General features: G+C 42.4%; 1 protein-coding gene across 1 annotated transcript in view; it reads right to left on the bottom strand.

Moving 5' to 3' along the window:
- The window catches only part of LOC113406211 (kinesin-like protein KIF28P), a 51,230-nt gene that overhangs the window by 22,460 nt on the left and 1,391 nt on the right, over positions 1–27,379 (bottom strand). The window contains exons 2-14 of the mRNA XM_026649513.1: positions 24,386–24,577; positions 22,772–22,972; positions 20,702–20,737; positions 18,626–18,850; positions 15,911–16,065; positions 15,143–15,254; positions 13,213–13,280; positions 12,087–12,229; positions 10,742–10,863; positions 7,785–7,875; positions 6,810–6,864; positions 5,331–5,454; positions 446–590 (exon numbers count right to left, since the gene is read on the bottom strand). Coding sequence (XP_026505298.1) covers positions 446–590; positions 5,331–5,454; positions 6,810–6,864; positions 7,785–7,875; positions 10,742–10,863; positions 12,087–12,229; positions 13,213–13,280; positions 15,143–15,254; positions 15,911–16,065; positions 18,626–18,850; positions 20,702–20,737; positions 22,772–22,972; positions 24,386–24,577 — 1,669 coding nt within the window. The remainder of the gene's footprint in view (positions 1–445; positions 591–5,330; positions 5,455–6,809; positions 6,865–7,784; positions 7,876–10,741; positions 10,864–12,086; positions 12,230–13,212; positions 13,281–15,142; positions 15,255–15,910; positions 16,066–18,625; positions 18,851–20,701; positions 20,738–22,771; positions 22,973–24,385; positions 24,578–27,379) is intronic.

Genomic DNA, 27,379 nt, shown 5'->3' with positions numbered 1-27,379 from the left:
GGGAGACATGACAGGAAATCAATTAACTTATTCTGAGAGACTATGCAAAAACTCAGAACATTTTTTGTTTATTCACAACAGTACAGTATAAACTCCCAAATATACACCAATGCTATAGTGTTAGGTTTTAAAAACATGTACATGGGTACTGGAGACAAAACATGCATAATAAATATTGTTTTAATGAATGAATTAGTTTTCTCTGTGTATTGGAATAACTTTTAAAAATCTAAAATGTAAAACATTTACAAAATAGAAGAATTTGGGTAGGTAAAATGTGATTGGTAGGGTCTCATCTTTCCCTTGAGGCACTGTGCAGCATCAGCCCACATTAAGTATTACAGTCTAACTGCAAAAAGGAAAGGTAGATTTAGAAGTACTCTTATCACAACCCCAGTCACCTCACAGAACTATGTTAGCTCAGTACACAAGCAGTAATGCTTACCAAGTTTATCTACACTGAAGCCCTCTGCTGCCGCCAGCTCTGACTGAAAGAAATCATAATCATATCTGATCAAGTCCTCATTGGTGCGTTCTGCAGGAAATCCAACATAAAGGTAAGCACTGTTTGATCCCAAAATAACACGATCCTGAAGATTAAAGTACATGGTGCTGGTTAAACTCAAGGATGTGATGTTTCTCACTTAAAGTGCTCTCTTTTTAGCACTTTATCTGTTTGCTATCTGCAAACTGATATGCAGAAATCTGCTATCCCATAAGGAAGGTGAAGGGACTGAAGAAATGTGCATAATTATGTAGTGTTATTTTGACAAATAAAATTTGCAGAATTTAGCAGAACTTTAAAATATTGTGTGCAGAATTTTTAATTTTTTGGCGCAGAATGCCCCCAGGAGTCAGACATGCAACATTAAACAACAGTGGTGTAACATTCAGGTCTGTACTAAACATACTAAGGTTAAAGACATTCTTTTAACTTAAGCTTCAATAGTAAATGAAGGCTACTTACCTATAACTAGAGTTCAAGATGGGCTTTGCATCATTACTTATGGTACTGTGCTGCCTTGCAGTAGAACCCTCTTCTAGCAGTGTCAGCTTGAGCACTTTCATGCCCCAGCTCTTCCCCTCAGTGTCCCAATGCACTGAGGGTGAGACTATACAGGGGTAAAGCATGCTCTCCACCTCAGTTCCTTCCACTGCAAAGCCAGATACACAATCACAGGGACTCTGACAGAGAGGGGAAGGAGGGTGGGAAGTGACTATCCAGAGTCACTTTGAAGAACTCTGGTTACAGGTAAGTAACTTTCATTTCTTCTTTGAGTGGTTCTGCATATTTCTAGGCAGTCATCTCCCATTTTGTATTCGTGCAAGTGATTATTCCATCCCAAGGGTAGTACTTTGCATTTGTCCTTATTGAATTTCATCCTATTTAATTCAGACCATTTCTCCAGTTTGTCAAGGTCATTTTGAATTCTAATCCTGTCCTCCAAAGCACTTGCAACCCTCTCCCATCTTAATATCATCCACAAACGTTATCAGTATACTCTCTATGCCATTATCCAAATCATTTATGAAGATATTGAATAGAACTGGACCTAGGACAGATCCCTGTGGGACCCTACTCAATATGCCCTTCCAGCCTGACTGTGAACCACTGATAACTACTCTGAGTATGGTTTTCCAACCAGTTGTGCACCAACCTTACAGTAAGTTCATTTAGGCCAGTGGCTCTCAACCTATTTATTATTGTGGGCCACATATGCAGCCCACAATGTGTTACCTGGACCACAGGTTGAGAACCAGAGCACTCTCCCCACAGGCTTCACCCCACAAACCCCTATGCCCAGCGCCTCCCACCCAGAGACCCCTACACGAAGTGGGGCCAGGAGTGGAGCCCTGTGCAGGGGGGCCCGGCAGCAGGGACTCTGGACCCTGATGTGCAGGGCCCAGTGGCAGCCCCGCCACTGGACCCGCCAGCCCCTGCCACACAGGGCCGGCAGCTCCGGACCCCACAGCTCCGGACCGTGCTGAACCCCACCTCCTGGATCTGGCAGCCCCAGACCCCGCTGAACCCCACCACCCAGGGCCGGCTGGTGATCCCAACCTCACAGTGCCGCGCCCTGCCTGGACAGGACAGCCCTGCGGTGCTGAGCGGTCAGGCAGTCAGTAACCTGGATCTGCGTGGCCTGTGGCCTTTAGCACACAGCTGTGGCCCTGCTGTGTGCTAATTGGGCTGCATGCGGCCCGCGGGTTGAGAACTGCTGATTTAGGCTATATTTCTCTAGCTTGTTTATGAGGTCAGGAGAGAGAATATCAAAACTCTTACTAGAGTCAAGATATATTCTATTGCTTCCCTCCATCCACAAGGCTTGTTGCCCTGTCAAAGAAGGATATCAGGTTAGTTTGACACGGTTTGTTTTTGACAAATCGATGAGGACTGAACACGATTGCTCAAGTGCAGACAGAGTTACAGTCAGATCATCCACACTGTCAGGTGAAGGGTCTGCAGGCCCTGGTGAAAGATGCTGCCCCGCTCCAGGAACAGAAGATCTGGAGACAGAAAGAGGCGTGTGAAGACTCCACCAGACAGCTGAAGGAGATCTGTGAACCATGGTTAACAAGGCCAAGCTCGGGCAATGGGCATCATCCTTGCTCTGTCCTTACGTATTTTCCTTATCCCCTTTTGTATCAAAGGAAAAGGCGTACATTAAAACCTGCCCTCACTGTAGTAGGAAAGTATTTGACAGAGACAAACTGTGCCTGCTTGCTCTGCAACAGAAATAGGACATTTTCTGTTGAACCTTGTCACAAACGGGTCCATGATTGGTTGATCCCATCTGGAAAGAATGGTCTGAACCAGCTGATCCTTCAGGGATCATTCATGCATCTGGGAGCTGCTCCTGCTGTGACAATCTGCAACTACATTATTCCAGTACACTGATGTACAACATTCCCCTTCAACTGTTGAGTGATTCAGATGCCCCCTCAACCATTGATTGGCACTTCCAAAGTCATTGTCCAGGATGGACCCAGAGCGCTGAACTACACACCCATGAGCATGTTCATCCTACTTGACCACCCGTCTAGAGGCTATGATGTTCTGAGGCCTGGTGCTCAACAGCTGAAGACTGTCCCAACTTGGACTATAGACCTGGGACAAACGGAGTCACATATGTTGTGGCTGCCATAAACCCCATGAGACCCAGGAATAACCTTACTCTCTGTGTGGGGCAACTTTGAATCTTTAATAGGCATTGCTTCATTCTGAGAAACCTGTCGTCTCGCAGCCCCAGCTGCCATAATGACAGAACTCTCTGGAACCAAGGAGGTAGCTGGACAGGAACAGAAGCTGGATCAGGAAACAACAACAACAGGTCTGAAGGTTCAAACATCATCAGATCTGAAGATACACATGGACTCATCTCCTTCATTACTGAAACTGTAGGTGGAACAGGTCTCCTGTAAGGATCTATAGCGGCCCTAGCCAAATTAGACAGGTCCAAAAGTTCTGATGCATGGGAACTGGTACTGTTAACATTGGCCGTCTTACTCCTATGCTTCTTTTTCGTCAGTACTGTAGCTGGGCTTGACTGAGGAAGCGGCAGAAACAGAGTCTGGCCCTCATAGGGGCTGCAGCTTCATGGAACCCTGCAGTAAGCTAGAACCTGGAGGCCACTGGGGCTGAGGCTGGCTTTTTAGACCTTGGAACAGACGACTGAATGGGTCCATAAGGTCTAGCCCCAAGGGCTTCCTTCAGCAGAAGGGGCTGCAGACAAGTCTCCCTGTCCTTGTGGGTTCTAGAGGTAAAGGTCTCGCAGATGGCCCAGACACTTCAGATAGTGCACATGGTCGTATGATACTGAGAAGACAGCTGGGCAGGAAGCAAACCTCTTAAATCCTGGCTTCTTTTGCTTCTTCAGTTCCTCCATATCCTGGAACTGGGGAAATAACCTAACTACTTGCTGACTAACTACAGTAGAACCTCAGAGTTACGAACACCAGAATTACAAACTGATCAGTCAACCACACACCTCTCATTTGGAACTGGAAGCACATAATCAGGCAGCAGCAGAGACAAAAGGAAAAGCAAATATTGTACAGTACTGTGTTAAAGGTAAACTGATAAAAAAAATAAAGGGAAAGTTTTAAAAAAGATTTGACAAGACAAGGAAAGATTTTGTGCTTGTTTTGTTTAAATTAAGATGGTTAAAAAGCAGCATTTTTCTTCTACTTAGTAAAGTTTCAAAGCTGAATTAAGTCAATGTTCACTTGTAAACTTTTGAAAGAACCATAACATCTTGCTCAGAGTTATGAACATTTCAGAGTTACGAACAACCTCCATTCCCAAGGTGTTTGTAACTCTGAGGTTCTAGTATATATAAACCAATACTAACTAGAAGAAAACAGGACCCCGGCGTTGAAGAGACAGGAAGGGTTCACATCTGTTCTGGCATGCAGTTGGGAAAGAACCGAGGTGGAGAGGGTGGTCCACCCCACATAGCCTCACCCTCCGTGTGTCAGGTCACTGAGGGGAGGGGGTGGAGTGTGAGAGCACTCTAGCTCAGGGGTTCTCAACCTTTTTCTTTCTGAACCCCCCCCCCCCAACATGCTATTAAAACTCCATGGCCCACCTGTGCCACAGTAACTAGTTTTCTGCACAGAAAAGCTAGGGCTGGTGTTAGTGCAGGGCAATTGCCTGGGGTCCCATGCCACAGGGGCCCCCACAAAGCTACATTGGTCAGGCTTGGGCTTCAGCCCCAGGTGGCAGGGCTCAGGGCCCCGGACTTCAGCCCCATGCAGTGGTGCTTCGGCTTTCTGCCCTGGGCCCCAGCTAGTCTAACACTGGCCATGCTTGGAGGACCCTCTGAAACCTACTTGCGGCCCGCCAGGGAGCCCTGGATCCCTGGTTGAGAACCACTGCTCTAGCGGACACTGCTTGAAGAGGGTTCTACTGCAAAGTACCACAAGGTGGCGCGGTATCCATGAGTAGGAATATGCAGAGCCACTCAAAGAAGAGCTATGTATTTTTAAAAGAGGCAGGTACTCATTTAAAATGTATTGTCCCTAGAATACCTCAAGTCCCAATCCTACAAGTAATCTTTACTCAACATGAAAGTCACTAGTGCTATATTCCGGACAGAGATTAGTCAGGCAAGTAAGGATTACAGGAATTGGCTCTTGTTTTCTCTATAATACCTTCTTTTTAAAAACACATGGTTACTCCTGTTTAAGTTAACCTATTTATTAAAAGTTACCATTATAGATAATTACTGTATCTCTACTTACAGAAATGATTTCCGGTTAGAATTTGTAAGAATCTTTCTGATCTGCAATCCCCATTTCTGATTCTTTCCTTCTCCAGGAAAACTTACCAGATGCTGCAGTTTAGTGTTCATAGTGATGGGTACACCATTGATAACAACTTTGCACTTTTGCCGCGGCGTTATGGTAACTTTGCCCTCAGTATTTGTGAATGTAGCATGCTTGTCCAAAATGCTGAAAGATAAAATACTTTTTGCAATTCATGGATCTCTTAAGAATCAAACTAAAAGTAAACATTTCCCATCTCAAAATTCTGAAAAAATATTTATTCTAATTTTGAAGATAATAAACTTTTACTTGTATTCCAGTAGCCCCTACAATGTGCTAGGCTAGGCACTGTCCACATCATCCAACCTGGGAGAAACTGCCTCTCCTCCCCAGGACATATACCACACTTGAGATCAGCAGAGACACCAAAGCTGAAGCTCCCTTGGAATAGAACAGAAGACGCTGCTGGCAGGGCATTCTGGGAGGGCCCGATGACTTTGGGATTCAACTCCCTTAACTTGGTCCAAAATAACCCAGATTTGTAGACCTTCAAGGCATGCTGCAAAGCCTATTACTGTTGAGCAGGCATTTGGCAACGGCTGAAGTGGCTGGCGGTGGGGTTTCTTTGGGGAATTTGGGTGAGGAGATATTGATTCGGTTTGTGATGTGATTTGCTACTGGGTGGCTATCTGTATAGGGGAGAACGTGCTGCTGTTGTAGATCTGTAATGATGTTTGTTGTGCGTTTTTATTTGATGGCAAGGACACCTAGAATCTGGGATAGGCCTTACTGTGTATCTATTTAAATCCAAATAAATAAATACCCTGAAGAACTCACGACTTAAGGTCCTGTGTAACATGTCACACAGTTGCTAAAATAAGTTCAACTCTATTGGCATTAGCAATGGTAGAAGTATAATGTAGATGTGCTGTTGGCATTTTACATGCTGCCTCATTGAAACCTGTTCAGATCAGGTCTAGTGGACTCTTTTTTTTTTTTTTTTTTTTAAAAACACAAAGTTTGTCTCACTCATGTTTTGCCCTGTGTTTTGTGAGCTGCACTGTCTCAGAAGCATGCAGCTACCTTGGTGGGTTATGATGCAGTCACTGAGGTAGCTGGTTTTGGATTGGCTGATGGCCTTGAAAACATGAGCTCTGTGTGGCTCAAAAGCTTGTCTCTCTCACCAACAGAAGTCGGTCCAATAAAAGACATTACCTCATGCACCTTGTCTCTCTAGCTCATTAGGACTAAAGTCCCCAAATTAAGAATAAATCAGTATTTTTAAAGTTGTTGTGTAAGTTTTTAGCTTTATGACAATTTAATAGCTGAACTTTGAATTAAATATTGCAATTTAACTTAACACTTGTGACAGTTTTGAAAAGAGCCTATTTTTCCTCCTCTCTTCATAAAAAAGGTTCATGTTACAACAGCCAAGTTCTCACAGCTCATATATATGCAATATAATATACATTTCTCTGGTTAAAACAAAAAAAAGACACAGACTATTGTGTCTTGTCTCTTACTAATTTATGTATACTTACCCTAAACCTTTAAGGGTTATTGCATTTGAGGCTGACTGACCAACATCACATGAACCTGAAAGAATTAAATTTTTTTGGCATAAGTGATTTGCTCTGGGTAACAACAGTTACACTCACCGCTTAAAATAATTGCATTTGCATTTCAACTTTTTTGTGAATCTGATGAGTTGTGCTTGACTGAGAGACCTGTCATGTTACTGCTATTATCTGAATATTAAATATATATTTAATGCTTTTAACGTATTCTGGGTCCTGATTTATATAAAAGGTTCCACACTTGGCTTCTGATTTTGTACCCATAAATAATTATGGAGGCATTTTATAGCATTTAGAAATTGAGCTATTCCGGACGCTGAGGATATTTAGTCTTGTGGACTAAATGCCATGTGCACAACAACCTAACTGGTCTGTGAGCTGCCTAATCCTCATTAGTTGAGCCAGCCCTCCAAACTGCAGCTCCTTGCAGTCATGAAAAGAAAATGTTGCCAGCGGAAGAAGCAGTGTTTTGTAGGCAAAGGAAAAGAACCTGCTGGAGTCAGGTGACAAATGATGGAAACTGGATCAGATATCAATAAATTAACTTGCGAAGTGACAAGGGCATATTTCCAGCTATCAGTAACTGACACCTAGCAAGTCTGATATGATTACTTTCACAGGTTAGGTTTCTATTGTATTTTAATAACCTAAAACATTCCTCTAATTTGAATCCTTTTATGTGAGCTTTGCCACATTAACAAATAAAAGGAGCACGTTTGACAGTGGAAAAGAACTGCTTAGACAAGGTTAGACCCTGAAAAACCACAACAATTTCATTACATGTATGTGTGGCTGAGCAACGTGATACTTAAGAGCATAAATTAGCACAACAGCATTCGGTTATGATGAATTGTAAGGTACAGAAAGAAGCATCCCTACGAGCTATGTAAATTCGTGCAGCACTTAATACTAGAATATGAAGCAAATAAAATAGAGTACCGTCCTGAATGAAGTGCTTGAGAACCCCGGAGAGTTGAGGGTCTTCATTGATATTCAAGAGATATGGGAATGTCTCCATCATCCGTCTCTCCTGATAAAGAGTTCAGATTCACATTATTTTAGTGACATATGTTGGAAAGCGCCAAATGACAGCTGATAATATACATGGAGGATTACTTTTTTCCCCTCTGTTGTTAAGGAGATCATAAACACGGGCTGTTCGAGGACATCCTGAAAAATATCTGAATACCAAACATTCACAACTCTAAACAATAGATAATAAATCATCACACAAACATTTCCCAAAACACAATCAGTTTTTCAAAAAATGCCCAGATACGTAAAAGAAACGACAAAGGTGAAACTATAAAAGTGGGTGGAAAAATGATTAGTTTGATTAATGATTCAATTACAATTCATGTTGTTTAGGTTATTACTAGTCTCACTTCAGCTTTAATGAGTTTAGAAGGTGCAGACAGTTGTTTTTACACATTATTCTCATGGATTATGTTAGCTCACGCTCTCTTATTGGTGCTGTTTTAGATCATGAAATAAAATATAGATCAAAATGAGGGCACTCTTTTGGAATTTCCCCTTGGCCAGGGCCAGCTCCAAGTTTTTGCCACCCCAAGCAAAAAAATTTTCCCGTGCCCCCCCGGCCCCGCTCCAACTCCACTCCTTCCCCAAATCCATGGCCCCGCCTCCTCCCACCGGCGTGCCGCATTTCCCCTCCTATCCCTCCTGGGTAGGGAGGGGGGGAGAAGTGGAGCGGCAGCGCGCTCGGGGGAGGAGGCGGAGGTGAGCTGGGGGGGTGCGGTTCCTCTGTCCCTCCCCCCCAGAGTTACTTCCTGAGGCCCTCCCCGCGCCCCCCACTGCTGCAGCTCACCTCCGCTCCGCCTGCTCCCCTGAGCACACCGCTGCCGCTCCGCTTCTCCCTCCCTCCCTCCCAGGCTTGCCACAAAACAGCTGATCCGCGCGGCAAGCCTGGGAGCAGGGCCAGCTCCAGGCACCAGTCGAGCAAGCTGGTGCTTGGGGCGGCAGCTTGTAGGAGGCGGCATTCCGCCCAATCCTAGGGCAGCAGGGCCACTTTTTTGTTTGTTTGTTTGTTGTTGTTCCGCTCCGGCCGCCCTGTAGGGGGCAGCGGCGTGGAGGACGGGAGCGCCCTGCAGCAAGCCCGGCAGGGTAGACCGCGTCCTTTCCTCCCAGCCGACCGGAGTGGTGTGGAGCCCTCCCGGCAGGGGGCACGGCGGGAGGGGCTGCGTGGCAGCGCCCTGCTGAAGCCCTGGCCGCCCCCCTTCTCTCTCTCCCACTGCCCCCGCTAGCCGGGGCACATCTGCAGGGCAGGGAGTCCCTCTGCACCCTGGCTCCGGCCGCGCCGCAGGTTCATTTTTTTTTTTTTTTCGCTTTGCTGTTCTGGCCACCGCGGTTTTTTTTTTGCTTGGGGCGGCCAGAAAGCCAGAGCCAGCCCTGCCTGGGAGGGAGGGAGGAGAAGCGGAGCGGCGGCAGCGCGCTCAGGGGAGCAGGCGGAGCGGAGGTGATCTGCGGCGGTGGGGGGTGGTTCCTGAGCTCCCCCCCAGGGTTACTTCCTGCAGCCCTCCCCATGCCCCCCACTGCCGCAGCTCACCTCCGCTCAGGGCCGGCTCCTGACTTTTTGTGCCCCAAGCAACAAAAAAAAAACAAAAAACAACAAAAAAAAAGGAGCCGGAGTGCCGCCCCTTGGAAAGTGCCGCCCCAAGCACATGCTTGGAGCGCTGGTGCCTAGAGCCGGCCCTGCCCTTGGCCTACTATCTGTTAAGTGGCATGGGCATAATAGTTATTATTATTCATATTGCAGTAGCATCTAGAGGGCTCAGTCAGGATCAGAGTCCCATAGGGAGAGGCACTGTACAAACATCCTGTCAAAGATCGTCCCTGCTCCTCAGACCTTACAGTCTAATTTAAGACAAGACACAAAAAGTGGTTGTAACTGTGAATCATAAAGAACAGGGAGGATGCATGAAACAGTAATAATTGTGAGCAAACTTTTAAAAATACACTATAAAATATAACTAAATATCATGTATCCAAACTGGCCATCCACATAGCCATTATCAGTTGGCAGTTACCATGTGTGTCATAGCTGAAATGGGTCTTAAGGCAGGATTCAAAGGAGGAAAGGGTAGTGGCTTTGCTGACTAATTCAGGGAGACTATTCAAAGCAAAGGGTGGCTTTGAGGAAAACACAAAGGTGATTTGAGAAGAAGCAGGCAAATGACTGATGGAGGCTGACTTCATCGGCAGATGGCAGGAATGAAGAGATAAGAGACAATAAATTGGGAGGGGCTAACTTGTAACTTGCCATAACATGGATCTTCCTATCCCTTAATTCAAAGGCAAGATTGTGTTTTTAAATACATGGCAAGGCTTTTTTCATTGGGGAAAAAAGTCTAGAAAAAAAATCATATTAAGAATGGTTACTTTTAACACTCCAATTAAAAAAGTTAATTATTCTTTTAAATAATGCAAGTCAGAAAACATTTGTAAATGTTTGTTAAAGTTAGTTAACTTCATATTTCATTTAAAGGGGGAAATCTTTGGTTCTATCCCTCAGTGCTTGGAATGATACAGGCCTGGGTCTTGTAAGTTTTGTACATGGCTTGATTTTCTTTATATACAAATGCTTTGTTTCCAAAAGTAACCACTCTTCCTCATAATCACATTAAATGGAACAATAATGGCTATAAACAAAAGATGTTATAACTGATTATTATATAACACAATTTAAGTGGCATGCTTTTGCAATTTATCCAAACTTAAAGACACATGAAGAGGCAACTAGATTTAGAAAAAAAAAACCTTTAAAAGTAATGTATCTTTTAAAACAAGCCAAGTGTGGACAGACATGGTAGCCAAAGGAAGACTGGAAAGGAACTATAGTAAGTCTATAACTTGCACTGCCCTTTAAAGAAAAAGCTTACCTGAGTAATTGCAGCATACTGCTGTTCCCATTCCTTCCGAGCTTCTTCCAGACGATATTCCCATGTTAACTGAATATTCCGAATCCGCAGTTCATTTTCAGCCAGCAAACATCGCAGTTCTTCTGGAAGGGGAAAGAGAGAGGAAATTTCAGCTGGGATGTGTGTACATACAAAGGCACAAAACCCCTGTGAATTTAATCGTCATGTATTAATTTTTAACTTCCAAAAGAAGTACCTGTTTTGATAATGTCTGAATAACCATTATAAAGTGATTAAATCATAATATAGCATCTCCGTATTTACAGATAGAAATACAGGAGCTCCGTTAGCTCCCTCTGTTAATGCAGCAACTTTCAGATGCAAAGTTTAGAAAGCAAGCTAGACTCTTGGCAGTCCCTGCTAAAGGAAAAGAAAAAGATCCAAATTCAGAAGTGTCCTTGGAATAGTCTTTCTACTCTTCTTGGATGCATCAGATATCCTCTCTGTGACCGACTGTCCCAATCTGTAAAATAGAGATAGTACCTGCCTGCCTCACGAGCATGTTGTGAAAATTAGTGTTGCCAACCCTTATGAGCTTACTGCCAGTCTTGTAATATTTGGGGGAGGAGTGTGTGTGAGATTTTTTTTTAAAGCCCCAACTACTGGAATCATGTGATTACATGAAAATCTCAGCTTTTATTGTTTAAAACAGTTTTTAGCTCTTATGGTTGTGGAGAAAAGTCTGAAAACAAGAACTGGGTATACCCTAATGGTGCAGAAACTGGAAGGCAAATAAAAAAAAAAGAGTATACACTTTACTATTTCAATAAAAAGTCTCATGATTTTTAAGCCAATCTTATGATTTTTATGGGGCTTGACTCCTGGTTTTTGAATGCTTGAGGTTGGCAATAATGGGTTTCATGTTTTGTAAAGTGCTTTGAGAGCATATGATGAGACATGCTATACAAGTGTTAAGTATTATTAGTAATATTACATGACCATCTATAAAACTACATATGCACAATAGCTTTACATTGTTCCTTAGAGGGTTTCCAGCTCTCTCTTTTGTCCAGTTCAGAAGAGAGAACTTCCCATGAACCTATATCTCATAGAATCATAGAATATCTGGGTTGGAAGGGACCTCAGGAGATCATCTAGTCCAATCCCCTGCTCAAAGCAGGACCAATCCCAGACAGATTTTTCCCCCAGATCCCCCCTCAAGGATTGAACCTCTCTCAACTCTACCAGTCCCCCTATGCTGTTAATGCCATAGGCCACTAGAAAGGGCTCCAGATGACATTTTGAGAAACTCTGAGCCATCTGGTACTTGTAGTTCCTTTAGCAGGGTTAACTTTGTAATACATACTGGTTTCATCTGCTACTGTTTTCCCAGAGTTTCCAAGCCCAGTCAGTCTGGACAACAGTTTGTTATTTTCTGCTTTCAGCTCCATTATATGCTTCTCCATTGGACTTGCATTTATCACTGCTTTGTTCTTGATCTTTTTTGTTCTTTCACATATGCAAATAATAATAATAATAAAAAAAAAAGAGGCCAGTCAGTTATTACACCATGATGCAGTCAATCTCAGCGCAGAGCTTCGGCTGGCAGAGAAGAGCTTTCCTAGGCAAAAATGCTTTTTTTGAAATATTAAGTGGAGTTTTGGAACTTTACAAATAAAAACACCATCACTATCTCAGGTGCTGAAGGCATAGGACGTCTTCCCCTGCATTGGAAACAGGAGTCCCAGCCCTGTGTTTTCTCTGCCAGCGCAGTAACCATCCCCTTCTTCCCCAGCTGGCTCTTTTACTAGGGTCTTGTTGCAGTGGTGCAACCGCATAAACGAGACGTCAAGTCAGACCAGGAAGTAAGACTGCATCAAGTCTGAAGTCACACAGAAGACATGAACATGATAGTAAGAAGCTGGGTTTGCAGGGACATGCTCTCACCATCCTCTCAAGTAGTTGCACATGCGCCCCATTGCTGGCTCCTAGCCCAATTCTCAGCCCAGGAAACATCAGGGGGAGGAAACAAGTGCATGCTGCAGCAGAGACTGAAAAATGGGGACTTCCTATGCTGAAAGACTGGATACGGAGTGAGGATGTCTTGGGAGAGAAAGGACACCTCTTCAGAGAGTCATAATTGGGGTTAGAAGTTGATGAGGAGGGTGAGGAAGATAGAGAAGTAAGCTGGAGTGGAGTGAGAGAGACATGTTGGAGGCCAAAGGTTCCCAGGACAATATATAACCACCACCCTCCACACAATTTAGTGATCAGAAACCTCACCCTTAATGTCTAAGGGTGAGCTCTTAATTTACTACTTCAACCCATTGCTTTTGTTTATTCACGTTTCACACATCTTTATTTACACTACAGTGGGTTTGTCATTTATTACTGGTGTCTCCTGTTATTTTGCCTGAGTGTTTAGCTGCATCATGGACTCACAGCAGAAATGCAAACAATTTTACAGTAGCTGAAAAACCACAAAACTATACCTCTCAGCATATCGTAATGTTGACAAAGTCTCTTCATAGCAGATGTCTGCTGGACTTACAGCTGCAATCTGTGAGTATATACAAAAAGTGTTAATACAATTTAGATTCCCTATTTGAGTTCTGTTTATTGGTTTTATAATCACCAAAGATATTACAGATCAGAGAAGGTTTACAAAGGACAAATCCATTGGTAAGCCCCTTAAATATAAAGAGAGTCCATAGAGTCTCTAAGACAGCAAGTCACTTTTTGTAATACAGAAATGATGATGATGATGATGAAGAACCACCACCATTTTTGGAGGTAGCGCAAGGAAAATGAGGAGAGATTTTTTAAACAGATTAACCTTGTTTGTACAAAATTAGTCATGTTGGCCTAGATCCTGAATACCCTTATTTACACTGGTAGTCCTTACTCAAGCAAATAGTTCCACGACTTCAACAGGACTACTCGTATGATCAAGATGTGGAGAATATGGCCTTTGGTTTGTTTCACAATCCACTGAGGAACGAAAGACTCAAGTTTGAAGAAAACTGGCTCAATAATTTAAAAAGTTATGAAAATTTAGACGTCAGCATTTTCATGCATGCACACCAGACCCTTCCAATTCATTTTCTTGCTCCCTCACTTAACAGCACTATAGAAATAGTCAGTCAGTTGGAGGCAATGACAGAATCAAGGGGAGTTCTGCTTTATTTAGGATGGCAAAATCTGGCCCACAGCATGGATGATCAAAGGTGGGCTCCAAAGAAAATAGTAGAGACCAGTTTTCAAAAGGCCATATACAAAAATGTGCATGCACTTTTGTGCACTCACGCAAATTCCAATGTGCTAGCAAACCTTGATTTGTGTGCACACCCTCTTTGTGAGTGCAAAGGTAGGAATGTGCAGGACGCAGGTGCATTTTTAAAATCTGATTTTCAAATGACAAACACTGAATAAAGGATTTAATTTATCTTGAAGTATAGATAATAAGCTTGATTGCTTTTATAACATTGTTAAAATAAAGTACTCAATACTTAAAAAGGAATGGTTATAGATATTATTGTACAGGCACACTTCTTGAGGGAGGCAGGGTCAAAAGAACTTGGCCTTGAATCTGACAGTGCACATAAGGGTGGGGATTATCAGAATAGCCACGCATGGTCATTGGGACAGAAAGTGAGCGAGCAAGCATGAGGATGACTCTGCAACCTGGTGGTTAGAGCCCTCCCCTGGAAGGGGGAAGGACCCAAGGATCCAGGCCCCTCATCCAAAGGCTTTTAAAATTATTTATCCACAGTGGAACTGCTTCAAGAGGAGAGACTGAGGGAGCCCAGCATCAGAATATCCCATAGCCCAGTGGTTAGAGCACTCACCTGAGAGGTAGCAGATCCCTGTTCAAATTCTTTCTCCCCTTCAGGTGGAGGGGGTACTTGAACTGGGATCTCCCACATGCTAGGTGAGTACCATAACTATTGGGCTAAAAGATATGAGGGAGTGCTTCCTCCTTCCCTGTCCTCCATGCCCAGACTTCTTGCTAAAAGAGCATAAGCGGCTAAGGCCAAGAGAGGGTTTGCAGCTGAGAATCTGAAGCAGAGAGAGGTGCCTCCCTCCAGCCTGGACTTAGTCACCTATCTCCAAGAGAGGGGTGGGGCTTAGGACACACCCCTCGCCTTGGCATCTCCTATTGGCTAGCTTAGATGAGGCACCATTCTAGCTTTTGTGAATCCGACTCTGAGGCACTTCTCTCTTCCTTTTCATCCTATAGGGAGCTGAGGTGCCTAACCCAGGCTTTTGTGAATCCCAGGGATTTTCTAAGTGCCTAGAAGTTAGGCATGATGATGTTGAGCATTGTCACACCTAAGTTCCTTTGGGAATCTAGCCGACTGTTCTTCTATTTTAACAATAAAATACCAGAACCCAATTATTGAGCAAGTCAGTCAACTTTACCATGATAGTCCTGCTGTTCCCCCCGAGAGCCGACTGCAGGAGTTTTGTTAGAACTGAGTCTCTGTATGGGATATGTAACACTTTCTTCCCCATAGCCACCTCAGCCAGAGCACTAAGGGAAAAATGATTGAGTGAGTAAAGAGTTAAACAATACTCTTGACGAGTAGCTAAAGAACAAGGAGAAATACTTTCACTAATGCATCTGTGCAGATGCTTCACTATATTAGCTCATGGTACCATAATTGTACATCGTACATTAGCTGATCTATAACTTTGGATGCCTCAATTTGAGTTAAAAGAACCTGATTTATTTAAGAAGTGCTAAGCAACCACCCTCAGAAAATCAGGGCATTTTAAAGGTGTCTCAAGTTGTGTGCCTGAAAATTGAGACACGCAAAACTACTAGGTGCTTTAAAAAATTCTGACTAACAACGAAGTGAGGCAGCACATCATGCTTTCTCTTCCCAGATCTGACCCAGATGCTGAGAACATGGGCAAGTCAATTAATATTCTATGCTTCAGTTTCTCCACTTTAAAATGGAGATAAAATTACTTACCTCTCAAGGATGTTGTGAAGCTTAATTTATTAATGTTTATAAAGTGTTTTCAGATTGCTCCATGGTATGCACTGTAGAAGTGCAAAGAATTCTGTTAAGCTTACTAGGTAGAAGATCTGAACTGAGGGAAGGCTGCCATTCCTATCTTTTGAACACACACACACACACACACACACTTTATGTGCCACTTGCAGAAAGGTCCTTGTTGTACCTGATGACATTTCCTAAGGTGGTTAAACTCAGATTTACACATGTCCCTTCTCTCAGCCTGTCCCCTTCAGAGCCTGAAGACTTTTGCCTTTCACTTCCTGCCAAGTCCACCAGATTTATAACGGATTGCTTGGTGATATCTTCATCTAGAAAAATCTGAAAGAAATTCCATCAGTGAAAGGAAAATAAGATATTAAGCCATATCCTTAAAATCACAGCAAGGTACAGCAACCTAAAAGCTCTGTGGATAGTCTGAGTAAATATATTGTAATATGTACTGGCATTAAGAAGCAGAGAATTATTGAAAATATGGAAAGTAACGTTATGGTTGAAAGAGAATGAACTTTTGTATAAAAATTAAGCAAGACAGACTTAAGAAGGGGCGGGGGTAGGAAGATAAATTCAGCTGGGATACAAACAGTTACATCCATACCAATGGACCAGCATCAACAGGGGAGCAAACCACAGTGTACAGAGAAGGCGAGTATACAGAAGTTCAAAGGAGCCTTTGAAATAATACTTGCTAAAAGACAGGTCAAAGCAAGACTTGCCCAGTAACACAAATACCATACTGAGACACACTGGAACAATGGACACCTACAGGAGGTTGCAATAATCTTGGCCTTGTCTGCATTGGGAATTGGTTGCAATTCCAGCAATTGACAGCCAAACACAGATGTAGTTTCATCGGTGCACGTGTGGACAAAGAATGCCATGGCTGGCACCAGTGGAGCTTATCCTTGCAATAAGCCATTTGTGACAGCAGCATCACTTTTGCAATCTGATGCCTGCACTCCCATACCTCCATCTGCATCTGAGTCCATGTAAGGAGAAACTCCCTGCAACCAGCTTGATAGTGGCAGGCCTGTTATTACATACAGCTCTGTGCATGGATGACCACAGCAGTGAGAACTACAGCAATCACAAATTATTTCCAAATCACAGAATGATAGGACTGGAAGGGACCTCAGAGGTTAAGAAAAACAATTTTTCTCCCCCCTCCTTGTAACAACCTTTTACGTACTTGAAAACTGTTATCATGTCCCCCCTCAGTCTCCTCTTTTCCAGACTAAACAAATGCAATTTTTTCAATCTTCCCTCATAGGTCATGTTTTCTAGACCTTTAATCATTTTTGTCGCTCTTCTCTGGACTCGCTCCAATTTGTCCACATCCTTCCTGACATGTTCGCCCGAACTGGACACAATACTCCAGTTGAAGCCTAATCAGCGCCGAGTAGAGCAGAAGAATTACTTCTCATGTCTTGCAACACTCCTGCTAATACATCCCAGAATGATATTTGCTTTTTTTGCAACAGCGTTACACTGTTGACTCATTTATCTTGTGATCCACTATGATGCCCAGATCCCTTTCCACAGTACTCCTTCCTAGGCAGTCATTTCCCATTTTGTATGTGTGCAACTGATTATTCCTTGCTAAGTGGAGTACTTTGCATTTGTCCTTATTGAATTTCATCCTATTTACTTCAGAGCATTTCTCCAGTTTGTCCAGATCATTTTGAATTTTAATCGTATCCTCCAAAGCACTTGCAACTCCTCCCAGCTTGGTATCTGTGGACTGCAGCTGTTTGGAGTGCCTCCTGGTACAGTTGCAAGACACCTACAACTCCCTGGGCTACTTCCCCATGGCCTCCTCCCAACACCTTCTTTGTCCTCACCACCGGACCTTCCTCCTGATGTCTGATAACACTTGTACTTCTCAGTCCTCCAGCAGTACGCCTACTCACTCTCCGCTTCTTGCGCACCTCTTGCTCCCAATTCCTCTCACACACTTCCTCTCCTCTGGCTCCCCCTAGCTTGACTGGAGTGAGCCCTTTTATAGCATCAGAGGGGCCTTAATTAGAGTCAGGTGCTTAACTGCCTCACCTGACTCTTAGCAGGTTAATTGGAGTCAGGTGGTCTATTAGCCTGGAGCAGCCCCTGCTCTGTTCAATCAGGGAACAGAAAACTACTTATCCAGTGGCCAGTATATCTCCTTTCTGCTACTCTGCTGTTCCCAACTGGTCTGGGTCTATCACAGTGTGCTCTCTATGCTATTATTTAAAGTAAGTGAACCCCCAAATACTTTAAGCCAGTGGCTCTCAACCAGGGGTACATGTACCCCTGGGGGTATGCAGAGGCCTTCTAGGGTGTACCTCAACTTACCTAGATATTTGCTCAGTTTTACAACAGGCTACATAAAAAGCACTAGCGAAGTCAGTACAAATTAAAATTTCATACAATGACTTGTATAGTACCTAGAGCAGTATAAACACTGAAATGTAAGTAAAATATCTATATTCTAATAGATTTTTTTATAATTATATGGTAAAATGAGAAAGTAAGCCATTTTTCAGTAACAGTGTGCTGTGACACTTCTGTATTTTTATATCTGATTCTGTAAGCAAGTAGTTTTTAAGTGAGATGAAAGTTGGAGGTACGCAAGACAAATCAGACTCCTGAAAGGAGTACAATCATCTGGAAAGGTTGAGAGCCATTGCTTTAAGATTCTATTAAAAAAATCACCTTCTGTAACATACTAGGAAATGTGGTCAATGCATATAAGGAAAATGAAGGGGCTTTGAATTTGTGTCTGCAATGAATTTAGGAGAATTTACCTTGTGAATTTACTTTTCTTGCAGAATTAGTTAAATAAGAATTTTAATCTTGTGAAACAAATATGCTGAATAGTGGAAAATAGGGCTTCCTCATACTGAACCTGTTTGAATTGGATGGTAATGACCATGTGAGATCGACTGCTTGTAGCATTCATGCTGGTTGAAGCTGTGGTTCTTATTTTAGTTCCTTGTTCCATTAACCTCTCAATTTGTGCGTAGCTGTCACAAGGCACCAGTTTCAAGCCATCCACATAAAAGCCTTGTTGCTGGTCTTCTCTAACCTTGAGTCCACCAGGTTTCTTGGTTTCAGACAGTAAATCTATTACCTATGGAGAGGTATTTACAGTCAAAATGTTACTGGATACAGCTATGTAGTGATTGAAAAAGAACATTTTGTGAAAACAAAGAGAAGGGAAAAAATCTTTCAAAGTCAAGAAATGATAGCGTGATTTTGTAAGTAGCAAGCAGTAAAGCAATTAACTATACAAACACTGTTTATGGTAGTTTATTACCATCTGGCACGTCATAAAACCACAGCTAGTTGGTAGAAATGCTTGTTACTTTGAATATATAACACAACTGTCTTTTTAATATGTGTGGTTTTTGATTTTGCCCCAGATCCCTAAGTGGCCCCCTCAAGGATTGAACTCACAACCCTGGGTTTAGCAGGCAAATGCGCAAACCACTGAGCTATCCCTCCCCCGCCTAAAGACCACCAACTCCATGGATGAGCAGCATGGGGTAGTGGTCAGAGGGACAGATAAGCCTTGGTAACCTTTCCGTAACATCTTGGATGCAAACTCCAGGCAGGCACCATACCGCCCAGGATGTTCAGTCTGGTGACCAGATGGATGCCTCCATCCCCTTCAGAAAGGAGTCCCTTATCTCGTCCCTTTTCTCTTCCTCTTGGATGCAGTGGCTGCAAGCCTCTCAGCTTTGGGGCTTGTGGTTTCTCTCTCTCAGCCACTGGGGTCTAATCCTCTCCTCCTGTGCCTGTACAGATACCAATTCTTGATCTCAATGGACAGAAGACCCGAGGTGGCCAGCAGCCAGTCTCCTCCCCACAAAGCAGCTGGTTCTCCTTCCTTCTCTGGGGCCTCTGTAGTCATCTGTACTTGGCCAGCATCCTGCATCCCTGATGTTTCTACAAGCATCCTGGCAATAAAGTAATCATGCCCCTGGAAGCTATGCAGGTAAGTCCTGTCCTCCTGCAACTCTCTTACATGCATTATGATGGACTCCACCAACAGACACCTCTCACACCAGGTAGTTCCCCCTGCCTACTTCATTGGCAGGGACATGCAGGCTGCATTCCCAGCAAGTCAAGACCAGGGCCTTGATGGAGGCCTCCAGTCCGGATGCTTGTCTGGTGGGGGCTCCCTCAAGTGAAGGAAGAGGAAGAGTGAGCAGTGGTGTTGGCAACACACCATTTTCCTCCCACTGAGGGTTCTTCGTTGTAGAGTAACTGCTAGGCTATGTCTACACTTACAGTGGCATGTAAAATACAGGTGCAACACGTGTAGCTACACACTGTGGTGACAAGTCTGGACACAGCCCGCCTTTCACTATGTTGTGTAGCTACATGTGGCAGTGAAAGGAGCTGTCAGAACCTTTCTCCATTGCCTCCCCACTGTGAGTGCTTTTCACTCCAGTGGGGAAAGGTTCCGGCAGCAGGACACTTGACTGATAAAAATAGAGAATACACCTCTACCTCGATATAACGCAACCCGATATAACACGAATTCGGATATAACGCGGTAAAGCAGTGCTTCGGGGGGGCGGGGCTGCGCACTCCGGTGGATCAAAGTAAGTTCAATATAACACGGTTTCACCTATAACGTGTTAAGATTTTTTGGCTCCCGAGGACAGTGCTATATCGAGGTAGAGGTATATATGCTAGGGCTTCAGGAGTGTAAGGCACTCTACTCGCCTGAACGACACCAACATTTGTGCTACGTCTCTCGTGGAGGTGGAGTTATATCAGTGTGGTAGGGCACTTACATCGGTGGGACAAGGCTGTGTATGCTGATATAATTAGACCGACGTAAGTTGCCTTACATTGACCTAACTGTGTAGTGTACACCAGGCCTGAGAACTTAAAACAAGTAAGTTAGTAAATAAACATAAATGGAAAAAGATTAAAATTCAGAATTCGTATGATATACCAACACCATTACCTGCTCGTTATAAATTTCCAGCATACTGAAAGTAACCTGCAAAGACAAGAAGCAGCTGGAAGATAAAAAAGTTCTCTTGAAAAAAAGCATACTTTTGATACACAGTTATCTCTAAGTCAAAGGAACACAGATTGTCTGGACAAAAAAGCCATTTGTCTCAAACTAAACTGACTGTTGCTATATCTTGTGTCAATGCATAAGCCATGCATACAGTTGGTTTTGTGAGACTGTTTTCCTGATCCACACTGCTCTCTCATAACTCTCATTTCTATGAATCCCCAACCTCCCTCCTCCATCCTTTGTCTCCTCAGCTTATCTCAGGAAAACGCCATGTCAGCTTATCCATTTTAAGATGGAAACGCTGGACTTTAATAAATCATTTTTCAAACTACACTAGCTATTAAGAGTTACAAAATTTCATTCTTGCAACATTATGGTTATGAGAAAAATTCAGCAAATGGGAACATTAAAGATTCAGACATTCATTTGGCAATGTGGCAAACTTGTATGATTTATGGTATACATTTTATTAAATAAACAGCAATATATTCCAGCCACATTCATTCAGAAACGGAAAAACACAGTTTATGCATAGCCTGACCAAGTAAGCATTGCTGTTGGAACCTTAACTATTGCACTTCTTGAATTTTCAGATTTTAACTGCAGCCTTAATGGTGCATAAATGTTTTTCGCACTTAATTTTTATGGAGTTATTTTTGTTTTTTCAATAATGAAGAAAGTTTTATATTGTTAGTGTAGTCCCAAATAGGCTTTGCATTTCCACTTCATTATGGGGAATGCGGTGGTAAGGGATGAGTTCCCAAGTTTGCTGCCGCCATCAGGTCAGAGAGTGGAAAACCCACATGCAGCATCTAACAAGGTGGGGAAATGCAAGAAGATTCCCCCTGGTAATGCCCCTATGCAATTCCTGTGCTCACATGCAAAGCCAGATCTCTACTAGTACCACCTTAGATGCAAACCACACCAAAATGGATGGGGAGAGGTTGAGCTATCGAGGCACTGAGAGGAATAGCAGCTGGTGTAAGTGTTCTGCACCTGAGATTCAAATAAAAAGAACAGGAGTACTTGTGGCACCTTAGAGACTAACAAATTTATTAGAGCATAAGCTTTCGTGGGCTACAACCCACTTCTTCGGATGCATATAGAAGAAGTGGGTTGTAGCCCATGAAAGCTTATGCTCTAATAAATTTGTTAGTCTCTAAGGTGCCACAAGTACTCCTGTTCTTTTTGCGGATACAGACTAACACGGCTGCTACTCTGAAACCTGAGATTCAAATGTAGCTAGAAGGAGCTATCAGGTTCCTATTAATTATTCATGGTAACTAGTAAGGCTAATGCTCATGGTTACACTGCAGTCTATGAAGCTCTTCTACTCTGTTATATGTAGAAATTACCAGGAACACCAGAGTGGAAGGAAAAGGTAGAAACTATTTTTGTGGTTGGACACAGATGACGTGGGAGAACTTAATAATCGCAAAACCTGTGCTGCAATGCTAGGGCCATTGTTCCTACTGAATACAAGAAGTTTGACAAAACATAAAACAATTTACATGACTAAAAAGAAAAGTTAGTCCTTTCCTTCAGTAGTGAGGGTTGGAAAGTCTGTTGATGCCTGTTTGTTAGACTTTTCTCTTGTATCATGTTGAGGAGAGGCATAGCTAAGATAAAGGAGTAGGTAAGTAGAGGTTCAAAATGTAGGTAACTGTTCAAATGTATAGTCTTCTGTGTGGAAAAGATAGGTTGTGACTAGACAGTGAGTAAAGTTTTCAGAAGTGCCTTGGTTACCTAGGTACTTTAAAAAGTCATACCCAGTGAAAACAACAACAAAAAAAATTCATGCCAGGATTAAGTTAGCTATTACTGGGACAGGGATAGGTTCAAGTTCTCCTGTATTAGATCTGCTCCTCATTCAAACACTTCTCACTTGTTATTTTATATTATGATTGATTAACACTGAAGCTAGTTTTAAAATGGCAATGGCAGTTTTCCAAATTTGAACTTGAGAGCATATATGGAGAGATCTTGAAAACAAAACAGTGTAGACCATACCTGATATTGCTTGTTCTTCTGGTTCTGAATTGGTTTGAAGAGCTCTTCACACACAACTGGAATTATGCCTCTGTTTGCACCATATCCAATCATAGAATAGCTCTTCCCTGAGCCAGTCTGGCCATACGCTAGGAGAGTAGCATTATAACCTTGCCAGGCATTGTCTAGGACTCCTTGACCAAGGTCACGAAAGACCTCTCTCTAAAAAGGAGACATTTTTACTAATAGAGAACGTAAACACATGCACCAGAATGGGATTAAAAAAAGATTAAACAACCCCCAGCCCTCCAAATTTTTTTTAAATACAGGTTTAATTAAAAAAAACAAACTTAATTAAAATTAAATTTGAAATGATGACTACCCATAAGGCCTAAATTTACTATAATCTTTTAAAATAATTTCAATTAAACAGTAATATTAATCACTATATGTCTGCAGCCAAGTTTTAAAGAAAATCAAACAATTGAACTAGTTGACATTGGCTAAGCACCGGAATCAGAATTTGTTGAAGTGCTAAACCAGCTTTTCACAGCAGTAACCTCTTCTACAGGTGCAGAGAGAATATTTTCTTCATTTCAGTTTATTCAACTAGTTCAGTCCAATGATTAGTTCATTCAAATGAAGAAACCAATGAGACCAAAAAAAAAAAGCAGAAAAATCTTGTTTTCCCTCTTCCAATCTATGAATAAAAACTATGTCTGAGGATGAGCTCTACTAGTTCTAAAATCTTGAAGGACAAGGTGACCAGAAACCATCAATTCAATTCACTAACCTACAGATAATAACTGATTTATTAAAGAGAGGAGGTATTAATGCAAGTCATATTTTGATAAATTTTCTCAAGTTTTTTTTCCTTATGTATCCAGCACATCTAAGTTATTTTAGTTTATTAGTTAAGAACTGCTGTATTTGAAAAATATCCATTCAAAGACCTTGACACAAATTACAAGTAAAAAAGTTAATCTAATAAACACATCATTCGCTATTTTATAACATAACAAAAAAATGTAAAAACTAAGTATCTGAATAATTGTAAATTAAGCTAAATAATTACTTAAATAAATGTTTATATAGTGCATACTCCTGGTTAGCCAAAAGAAGCACTAGATTTTGTGAAAAGGCTATATTTAATTGCAAATCAACATGTTTTAATGGTTACCTACCAGTGGTTTCCTTTCTTTAGGAAAATAAGTTAAAGAGCACAAATGCAAAACAAAATTATTAAAACCATGATTTAAAAATCAAGTTGTCTTGCTTATTGATTCACTTAAATTTAAATCAATCCACTCTGACATGCACACACAAAAGCATTACTATTTAGTTAGTACAGAGGTTAGCAATTACTATTTTAATCTGAAAGTCTGGTTTAATTATGACAAATATATACTTCATATTAATGTACTTCACATATTAAGAGTTCCAGGTCTGGAAGCATAAATGAAAATGGGAAGTAGTTTTAGATGTTGGTTTGAAACATCCATTAAGTAGATACAGCTAATTCATCTCAGTTCCACTCTTGGGAATTGTAACAATTGCAATCACCAACAGAGTGAGTTGTTTAACATTTCATATTGGTAGGAAGTGCTTTTAAATAGTCCTCTGAATACATTTTACCTGGCCTGCATATCTGCTGTTGGATCCAGCTGAAATGAGCATGCCATCTTTATCCTTTAGAAATCCACTGTGGGACCAGTAAGCCAGGTCAAAGGTAAAGGTTTTCATGTGCCCTGGATTCTTAGGATCATATATGCTTGTGCTGCTGGAATTCATAGAAATCACACACCTGCTGCCTGCATCCTTCTCCCTCTGTATCAAAATTATAAATCACAATCTCAAACCAGTAGCAGTTCTAGTCACTTACTCAAAATTTATATTTTGGACCAAATCCTGCAAGCCCTTTGTATGTGGAACTCCCAGTAAAGTCAACAGGAGTTTTGTAGTTATTTGGGTATGGAGGGTGTATACGACTGGGACACATAACCACAACATATTCATCATAAAAGGTCCAATACATTAATTTCACAAAATTACACAAAATTTATCTTGAACCAAACAAGGTAAATGTAGTTTAACTGTAATCAGGGAATAAATGCCATAGAAACAGATTTGAACGGAAAAGATAGTATCTGTAATCATGTCCAAATTTGCTTTTTTCCTGATTCTGTAAACACGTCAGCCATTAGTGTTGATAAGCTATTGTTGGAAAATCCTTCACTATTGTAGGTATGGCCATAACAGAACGAAGAGTGGTACGCTATGTATGCTACTCCTGGGGGAATTATGCACCAAAATTAAAAAAATCTGTGCACAATATTTTAAAATTCTGAAAAAAATCTGCGTATTTTATTTGTCAAAATAATCACACCAGTTTCAATTCTTTTTGGTCATTTATTACAAAATACCTGTCAACAAGTATGTCTGTAACAATACAGACAACAAAAAAGATTCAGGGAATGTTTTTTGACAAATAGATTCCTTACTAGGCATATTAATACAGAACTGAGTAATAATTCATTTAAACTACAATACAGAACCGCATTTCCTGCACCCCTCAGAAGCAGTGGAAAGGATTTGGGGAGTCAGGGATAACGGAGAAGCTGAGGGAGAGGGAAGTAAATTGCTGAGGAGCCTGGGTGTGAACTTGGAGGGTTGTTGGGTATGGGTGGGAAAAGTATGGAACAGGTTTTTGGGCGGGGGGGGGGGAGGGATTGTTAGGGAGCTTCCTCCATGCAGACCCTGGCTGACCCCTAGCCTCTCCCATTCAGTCAGGCACATCTTCCCCTGTCCCTATGTGTTCCTGCACCCCATGTGTCTTTGCACCCCATCCATGTCACTCCACCCCCACTCTGACCATTCCCATATGGCCCCTCCCCCATGTGTGTCTGTGCTCCCACCCAGCCACTCCTGTCCCTATACCCCCCTCCCCATCCCTGTCTCCATGTCCCCACCCCATTCCTGTGTCCCTGTACCCCCTCCCCGTCCCCAATGTGGCACTGCACCTCCCTCCCCCGTGGCCCTGTGCCTCCACTCCCATTCAGCCACTGCCCCAGTCTGTCCTCCCCCACTAGCCCTTATGAGCCCCCATCTGAACCCCCCACCCCAACACCCCACGCTGTATGTCTCCCCATAGCCAGTCTCCTGACCTGGCCCGCTGCAAAGAAGGCAGGCTCTCTCTCCCCCTTGCTGGCAGGGAGCTGCTGCTTTGTTCTAGCGCCACAGTGCCCTCTGGTGGGCAAAAGACGGAACTGCAGCAACATTTCCGCAGAAGCTTTTTTCTGCACAAAAAATTAAAAATATGTAGGGCTCAATTATGCACATGCGCAGTAGTGCAGAATTCCCCCAGGAGTAATATGGTCTCTCTCAGAAGTACACCAAATTATAGAGCACAACCCTGTTGATTTACTTCAGGGGGGAGCAAGATTAGGCCCACTAGTTTTCTTACAATTATAATTCTGCTCCGTGAACAGAAGGTTCACACAAAAATGAGAGAGACGGTAAAGGATAGCTTATTCCTTTGCATTTTGATTATTGCATATTACATCATATGATCCTGAACTGATCAGCATTTCTTATTAATCTTGTCTGACGAAGGTCAAAGATACTTTTGTCTGTAGGCGGATTTTTCCAAGTGGAAACATCCAAACTATCAACAGCGTTGACACAGTAATTCATAATCAGTCAAATGAAGATTGAAACTGTTAGATGTATCATTATTGTACTTATAAATTTGATACAAGTCTTTAATCAGCCAGGAGTCTGAGAATTTTGATAGAGGATTTGCTGTGAACGATCACCTACTGTTCATGGGCTTGTCCATACAGGGATGCTCAGGAAAGTTAAGACGAATTAACGAAGATGTGAAGTTAATGTGCATTAATTACAGTACATTAAACCACTGTGTGAACACACTCATTCAGAAGTAAAAGTGCCCTTAGTACGCTTTAGCTTAATTCTTCTTTGAGTTTTAGGGATCCTGCTGAATTCAGGGCTTGCCTTTTCCATTCCTCCTCAATGACCTCTTTGAAAGATATTTCCCATCCATAACAAGAAAGTATCAGCCCTTGGCTTTAGTTTTCTCATCTTCCTCCATGGTTGGAACTCAGAAGAAGCCACTTTCCTTCCTTCTCCTAGTTTAAAATGTGTATCTGGGAAAGAATGCTGTCTCCTTCTGTAGTTTAGGCTTATCCAAAGCACAGAGGTCCCCTTCTTTGGAGAAGAAGCTAGAGCTTGTGGAAAGTAGTGATGCTTTTTGGTCTTTTTTCTGCGCTAATTGTGTCTTTGCCTTTTGGAAAGGTAAATGGGTAATGGGTAAAGGGGCAATGTCTCTTCTTAGTTAATGTTCCCTTTTGGGTTACAGTCTGCAAGGACATGGGTGTTTGTCTCTCAAGTCTCAGCATTCCTCATCAACTGATGTTGAATTGGAAAGGATGTATTAGGGAATGTCCTCAAGAGCTCAAGTTCTTCCTTTCAGGAAGAAGGAGAATCTAAAAGAATGCCAGATCTCTTGCCAAGTGACTCAATTTTCTGCTTAGGAACAGATGGTGGGAGCCAAGCATTTTTCAAGTTAGTGGTGAACTGGATGGAGTGATTCAGAGGAATTTTCATATT

This window comes from Terrapene carolina, unplaced genomic scaffold, assembly GCF_002925995.2.
Source record: "Terrapene carolina triunguis isolate 2854851 unplaced genomic scaffold, T_m_triunguis-2.0 Scaffold85, whole genome shotgun sequence".
Classification (NCBI taxonomy): Eukaryota; Metazoa; Chordata; order Testudines; family Emydidae; genus Terrapene; species Terrapene triunguis.
Note: the sequence above shows the minus strand (reverse complement) of the source record. Positions and strands in the feature narration are given on the sequence as shown.